Source organism: Asparagus officinalis, unplaced genomic scaffold, assembly GCF_001876935.1.
Source record: "Asparagus officinalis unplaced genomic scaffold, Aspof.V1 AsparagusV1_Un312, whole genome shotgun sequence".
In the NCBI taxonomy this organism is placed as follows: Eukaryota; Viridiplantae; Streptophyta; class Magnoliopsida; order Asparagales; family Asparagaceae; genus Asparagus; species Asparagus officinalis.
In genome coordinates, this window is record NW_017972577.1 from 183,312 (window position 1) to 191,315 (window position 8,004).

At 43.1% G+C, this 8,004-nt stretch overlaps 1 protein-coding gene across 1 annotated transcript; it reads left to right on the forward strand.

The window, feature by feature from the left end:
- Nucleotides 1-2,923: 2,923 nt before the first annotated feature.
- Nucleotides 2,924-4,006, forward strand: LOC109827598. The gene is made up of 3 exons (XM_020394605.1): nt 2,924-3,121; nt 3,230-3,329; nt 3,648-4,006. Exons 1-3 carry the CDS (start codon nt 2,924-2,926, stop codon nt 4,004-4,006), a joined length of 657 nt encoding a protein of 218 aa, XP_020250194.1.
- The last annotated feature ends 3,998 nt before the right edge of the window (nt 4,007-8,004 follow it).

Below are 8,004 nucleotides of genomic sequence, written 5' to 3' on the forward strand. Positions count from 1 at the left end.
CCTCTCACCGATTCAGAAGAAGAGAGGATTGTTCTTGCAGCAGACCAAGGAGGCAATTCCGACACCCGATCAGGAAAAACTTACTTGAGGAACTATGATCAAGGTGCTCAAGAAACAGAAATACAGCCCAAGACGTTGGGGGTTCTGTCCCCCATAAGTCAACCGACAAAGGGAAACAAAAAGAGACATGGTATAACAGGAACCTTCTTCAAGGAACCGGAGAGTCAAGTGTCCCCTTCCAATTTAACGTCATGGCACAACTAGCCAATATACCGGCTAGAATCACCTTGTATGAACTCCTACGGTAATCCAAGGATACAAGGGAAGCTCTAATTGAAGCTTTGACGAATACAGAGAGCTTTATTACACAAGTTACTCCACTTTCTCAAGCTCCTGAAAGCCAGTCTTGCGCACAGTGCCTACAAGCAGCAAGAAGTTTACCGTGTATATCTTTCACCCAGGAAGATATGCAGGTCAAGCACAAGCATGATAGACCTTTGTACTATACAGGGTACATTGGGTCCTCGGAAATCAGTTGTGTCCAAGTTGACATGGGCTTAGCGCTCAGCATTATGCCTTATAGGGTCATGCAGGTCTTAGGGATTCCTATACATCGGTTGAACACCACCCAGACCACTATTTTCAGTTTCAACGCCAATAGTACCCAACCTTTGGGGAAGATCAAGCTCAGGTGCCTGATCGGAGATCTCAAGTCCGAAGTGGCTTGTTACATAATAGATGCGGATAAATCTTACAATTTACTGTTAGGGAGACCGTGGATTCACGCGAATTGTATTATCCCATCTACCCCACACCAGGTCATGAAATATGTCAATGATGAAGATGAGGTTCAGACCCTGATCGCTGAGAAGCAGCCTAGCCTTTCAGAGGGGTAGAAAATTACCACACAGACTCTGTCTTCTACCTAGAGTCCTAAGAGGATCCGAAAGAAGATATTGACAGCGAAAATGAAGCGGACATCGAGCCAGATCCTGAGGAAGAATATCCTTGGGAGTTGAACTTTAATGTACTGGAGCAAATTGAGAGCAATAATGATGTATCGAGTGAAGACGTACAGTGCATTAATGAAGATTTTATTTTGGCGTACTTGTCGAATGTGTCTTTTAAAAATAAACCATTAGAGATCGATACAAATGCAGGTACCGACCCATGGCGCACATTATATGAAGAGGCCTCACTCGCATTACCAATTAAATCATCTTGCACTGTAGACGAAGAAATAGAAGATGCACAGAAGGCTTTCTTCAAAGTCCCGTCCAAAAGGAAAGGGCAGAAACCTATCTATTTCGGGAGAATCAAACCCGAACTACTCAAACGAGGAAGTTTAGAAGAAGATGATGGGGTCCCTCAATTCCATTATCACGAACCCAATTCCATTCGCTTAATGAAACAAATGGGTTATAACTTTAATGAGAAAAAATGGTTAAATTTTGGGAAAGGAAGACGAACGGCAATTCGGATGTCCCTCACTCCTAAAGGAAAACATCCTAATTACTATCAGAAGACTAGAAGAGGCGTGGGTTATGTCACAACCCCTTCTTTTTTAGAAAATGAAACCGATGAGTGTCTGTGTCAAGATCAGTCATCTGGGATATCATCATGTGAATCTGATGTTAGTGTCGGACCTTTCTTTAAAAGTTTGACCGTGAACATGGCTTCAATTAGTCACCAAGATGAAGATGCAGGGGGTGACGAAAAGTTGATTGAATCAACCAGAGACCCTTGGATCAAACGCCTTAATATTTTATGGGATATGTGCTTCGAGCAGCGCGAGCCACCCACTGAAGATAAGGTAATTCAGGTTAACATGGGAGATGAGTCCAACCCTAAACCAATCTTCATAAGTGAAAGCTTATCTCCATCTGAGAAAGAAGACCTTACACCTCTCATTCGAGAATATATAGATGTCTTTGCCTGGAATTAGGAAGATATGCCCGCCCTCGATCCGAAGATAGCCATGCATCGTCTCAACATAGATCAGGACGCTAAACATGTTAAGCAAAAACAACGCCAGTTTTGTCCAGAGATCATGGAAGCAATTGAGTTCGAAGTCAAAAAGCTTATCAACTCGGGCTTTGTCAGAGAGGAACAACACCCTGATTGGGTAGCCAACATCGTTCCGGTGCCCAAGAAAAATGGTAAGGTCCGGATATGCATAGACTTTCGTGACCTTAACGCAACTTGTCCGAAAGATGAGTTTCCACTCCCTATCATGGATGTAATGATCGACAATACCTGTGGATATGAAAGGATGCCTTTCATGGATGGGTTTTCAGGATACAATCAAATCAAAATGTACCCTGAAGATGAAAAACATACTGCTTTTAGAACACCACTGGGGGTGTATTGCTATACTGTGATGCCCTTTGGATTGAAAAACGCAGGCACAACCTACCAACGTGCCATGAATGCAATCTTTCATGATCATCTGCGAAAAAAGATTGAATGCTATGTAGATGACATAGTAGTGAAAAGCCAATACAAAGGTGATCATCTCACAGACCTAAAGATAATGTTCGACCTTATGCGAACATATCAGTTGAAGATGAAACCGACAAAATCTTTCCTGGGAGTATCAAGCGGAAAGTTCCTGGGATTTATAGTTACATCTAAGGGAATTTCTCTTGATCCAGAGAAAGTTCGTGCTATCCAAGACATGCCGTTTCCGAAGAATCTCAAAGAGCTCAGAGGTTTACAAGGCAGATTGGCCTACATCTGGAGATTCATATCTAATCTCTCGGGACGCTGCCAGCCTTTCAACAAGTTAATGAAGAAAGGAATTTCATTTGTTTGGGATGAGGACTTCCAAAGAGCATTTGAGGAGATTAAGAGACACCTTACTCAACCGCCGGTTCTTGTGGCTCCAATATCAGGAAAACCATTCCTGTTATATGTGAGAGCCATGGACCATTCTCTTGGAGCTTTGTTAGGCCAGAACAATGACCAAGGGCAAGAGCAAGCCATCTACTACTTAAGTAGAACTATGATGGGAGGTGAACACCGATATAATCCTGTTGAAAAAGAATGTCTCGCTCTGATATTCGCTATCCAAAATATGCGACATTATCTAGTCAAACAAACTATTCACGTCATTTCTAAGGTAAATCCTTTGAGAGTCTTAATGATGAAACCATCCTCTCTGAATTGCTGATTGGCAAAATGGGTAATCCTCTTGTCACAATATGACATGCAATTCATACCTCAAAAGGCTGTCAAAGGTCAAGCCTTGGCGGATTTCTTGGCTGATCATCCGGCACCGGGATCGTCTAAGTTGTATGAAGATTTACCTGACGAAGTTGCTGAGGCATGTGTGACCTAAGAAAGCATACAAGTGTGGAAATTATTCTTCGACGGTGCATCCAGAGCAAACCCTCATAGACCAATCACTGCTGGAGTAGGACTGGTAATTGTTTCCCCAAAAGGTCATGTGATCCCCAGAGGATTCTCCTTAATCGAGCCATGTACCAACAATGTGGCCGAGTATAATGCTTTGTTATTGGGGATACAATTTGCTGAAAAACTTAACATTCGATATCTCGAGGCTTATGGTGACTCCTAACTCATTGTAAATCAAGTCCGAGGGGAAAATGAAGTGAGAAATGAGGATTTAATCCCATATCACTCAGTTGTGCTAGAGCAAGCTCGGAAGTTCAAAGGCTTCTTTGTCGGATATATTCCTCGAGCTCAGAACACCTATGCAGATGCTTTAGATTCATTGGAAACTTCATTAGTATTGCCACCAGGGGTTGAAATAATAATTCCGATCACAGGACGTGAATTGTACTACTCTAAACTTGTTACAGATGATCGCTCAAACAAAGCCACATCAGAAGAAGCTTGCGCAACCACAATGGAGTTTGAACCCAGGGATTGGAGATTTCCGTATATTGACTATGTCATGTACGAAATTTTGCCTGACAATTCCAAGGAAGCAGCCACGATCAAACGAAAAGCCCTCCGATTGTATTACGACATAGTTTCTTAGACATTATACCGTAAATCACATGATGGAGTTTTGCTTTGATGTCTTTCTAGAAAAGAAGCGAAAGAGGCTCTCAAGGAAGCTCACGACGGAATGTGCGGAGCTCATCAACCCGGGGCTAAGTTGGGAGATCGCCCCCGACGAATTGGCTATTATTGGCCAAAAATATTTTCAGATGCAGTTGACTATGCTAAACGTTGTCACGCATGTCAAATCCATGGTGACTTCATCCATCAAGCGCCAGGGAATTTACATCCAACATCAGCGTCATGGCCATTCGAGATATGGGGAATGGATATTGTCGGGCCCATTACACCACCAACTTCCAAAGGACATCTGTTTATTTTGGCGGTAATCGATTACTTCTCCAAATGGGTAGAAGCAATCCCGTTAAAAGAAGTCAAGACTTCGAATGTAATTAAATTTATCAAACATCACGCCATCTACCGTTTTGGAGTCCCGAGACGGATAGTTCACGACAATGGGACACAATTCGTCAGCTTTGGATTTTAGAGATTTTGTGATAAATTTAGAATCCAAAGCATTGCCTTTACGGCATATTATCCGCCAGCAAACGGCCTTGCAGAAGCATTCAATAAAACAATTGTGAAGCTCCTCAAGAAATTTGTTTCCAACAGCCGATGCGATTGGGACGAAAACTCGGCGAATGTTTGTGGGCCTACCGCACAACGATGAGGACCCCTACAAGAGCCACGCCATTCTCTTTGGTATACGGTTGCGAAGCTGTGCCACCGTTAGAAATTCAGATTCCTTCCCTGAGAATCGCCATCGCAACGGGAATGACAGAGGAAGCAAAGCATCAACTGCGCCTTCAGGAACTTGAAGCATTAGATGACAAGCGACTTCTAGCTCAGCAACAGATTGAGATGTATTAAGCCCGAATTTCTAAAGCCTACAACAAAAAGGTTAAAGAACGAATTTTCGAGAAAGGTGATTTGGTCTTAGCCGCCAGACGACCCATGGTGATGACGCACAAAACCAAAGGGAAGTTTAATATCAAATGGGAAGGGCCTTTCGTAATAGAATCGGTTTATTCGAATGAAGCTTATCGCCTCATCGATCAAAAAGGAGACAGGCTCATGATGCCAATTAACGGAAAGTTCCTTAAGAGATATTTCTCGTAAGTCATGAAGCTCCCTTATTTCTCTCCCAAAATCCAGTCAAGTCAGACTGGGGGTTGTCAACTTAGAGTGTATTTCAAGAATAAATGTTTAATTGTCTTGTCTTATATGTCGTCATGTTAACACTACACCTCTGACGATTGAAATTTTCTGGAATTATTCTAAGTAGTAATAAAGAGAATTTCGATTTCATGCTAAGTTAACACTATACTTACAGCATTTGCATTACTTCTCATTGTCCTGAATTAGAATTCAACAAAAGAGATGATAAAAGACAAAATAATATCATTTTCATTCAATAGTGATAACTTGATACAAAGTGACGCTAAGTGAAATGAAAATGATACAAAATTATTCCCCGGTTAAAAGCTATACAAAAGTTAAAAACGCATCAGCCTAGCAAATTCATTAGCTTAAAGGACTTCAGCCTGGACTTGGATGCATAAAGTTTCTTTTCGTGAGCCGCTCTGACTTGGTCTTCAATCTCTTTCCTGAGTTCTGCTTCAACAGGTGCCGTAGCGACAATCTCTCTTCGAATCCCCTCGGCTGCGTGGAGGGTGTTGTGAAAATCCTTAAAAATGTTGTCACTTTGTAGTTGAAGTCCTTTTCTAACATCCTCATATTGAGCCAACTGAGTCTTCTTCTGGTCCAACTCAGCCTCTAATCGAGCAATAGCTTCTTCAGTGGCACGAATATCAGAAACAACACCATTGATATTAGTATATACTTGAGTATATTGCTTTCTTAAGATCGTTATATTGGCCTTTTTATTAGATAAGTCATTGTGAAGGATCTCTTGATAATGTACCTTCGAGATTGTAGACAAGGAGAGAGCTGGCTCCACTTCAAATTCCAGATTGGAGCACTGCAGCTCCTTGAAAGTTGCCAACTCTGCCTCCAAGAGGATGACACTCCCCTTACAATGTTCAGCCCATGACACATCACCTTTATCCTTGATTTTGTCTAAATAGTCAGTTAAGATGGGTTCACAATCCTTAAAGGAAGCACCTCCAGCACTGATGACATCGATAGTCATCTATATCCAGTATTCTAATTCCTCAATCAGTTTCTTCAGAGCTCTCGAACATGGAGGAGGAGCAGTTGGATAGATCAGACCCGTATACTCATCATGAGTAGGTGGAGGAACAACCTCGAAAGGATGGCCTTCATGTATACCCTGGTCCAGGATGAGAGGAGAGGCGGATTCTAAACCCTCAATGGGCAATATCTTGTCGGCTCCCGCCTCCTTGGGAATAGAAGGGATCGATTGAAGCATTTCGTCCTCCCTATCAACCAAGCACGCAACAGGTGTAGATTTCATCGCGTCCCCCATCAATTTGGTCCTCTTAGAGTTTATGGCAGCGACGGGTTTTCTCTTGTGAATTCTCCTATCATATTCGCCTTCCTCTTCAGCAGTAAGGGCCTCTTTACCTGATCTTAAAGAACGAGGTTCAAGAGTGAGCGCTTCCTTAGGAACTTCCTCAGTCACCTTTTCTTCAGGAGGATTACCAATTAATGCCCCCTCTTGAGTCCCCAGAGAAACATCTTCTTCAGAAGGTTCAATGGTGGGCAACTCTTTTTGGACTTCGATAGCCCTGACATCCCCTCGTTCACAAGATAGATACTCTTCTATTCCCGATAAACGGGTCTTGGTGGAACCGCTTCTCGATTTATATAATTCTCGAATCTCGCTTATGCATGAAGTGTAGATATCATATTCTGGGATTCTAGAAGCCTCATTAAACTAATCGCGGAAGTCCACAACGGTGGAACAATTAGGCGATGAGTGGGGTAAGGTAAAGTGCGCGTGAGTCCCTCCGGCAGAGAAGAAGTACCACGCGTGGGCCCCTTCATACAAATTCCCAACTTGAGCCAATGCTGGATTAGGATTACCAACATAAAGTTGATCATATCCAAACTTCCTGGCAAATCGAGAAGGCATGTAAGGTTCAATGATGCACTTATCCCTCAAGCGGAAGACTAGATAACCCAATATGATCATAAGAAGCCATCTGAAGGTGCCTTATGTCAAGGACGACGAGCCTTCGAAAAGCACGTCTGTAAAGTTGGTACCCTCTTCATTGACTCCATCGAGGTTAGGAGCACAACAGAAAATTCTGTAATTGTCTTCCAAAGACAAAAGTTGTCGAGCCCTGACGATGTAAGAATTAGTCCATGTAGCCGACTCCAATCTCTGCACAAAGGGAATATGAGCTTCGTCATCTTCAGATACCATCGTCATTAATGAAGGGTAATGTAGCATGAACCAGGCTACCAAGTATGTATACGGCATCGGCACGTGTGGTTGAGGTGTTTTACCAGCTCTCCTCCCGGTAATCTTAGTTCCCTGGGCGCCGACAAGCTCAGAGGTCAACGCCCGTAAGCCACTCTGTATGCAGCCTACCATAGCAGTGAGAAGGCTCACTGGCCTCCCGTGAGCTAATAAAATAGATGGGCATACAACCTCAGCCAATATTGCCTCAACCGGCTTCGACGGTACTACGCACCGTTTCAACCAGATCATAAAGAAGCTACCAAGGAGAGCCACGTCGGAAATAGGAGTTGTGGCCTGGTAATGAAAACTTTCAATTTTGACACTAGCCTTAAACCCATCTTCCATGTGATTAGTCTTGTAAGTAGCGTCAGAAGCCTTAATGCGGGCATTAACGCCTTTAGGAGAAATGGCAGCAAGTCGGGTTATGGCCTCATCTTTCTGACTTAAGTTCTGAAAGAGATAGTCTGCCCATGCAGTATGCATAACTTCCCCTCTGCGCATCCCAACAACCTGAGCGCATATATGGAAGTGACACATCAGCTCCTAGAAAGTGGCGTAAACTTCTCGGTGTGTCGCCCTAAAAA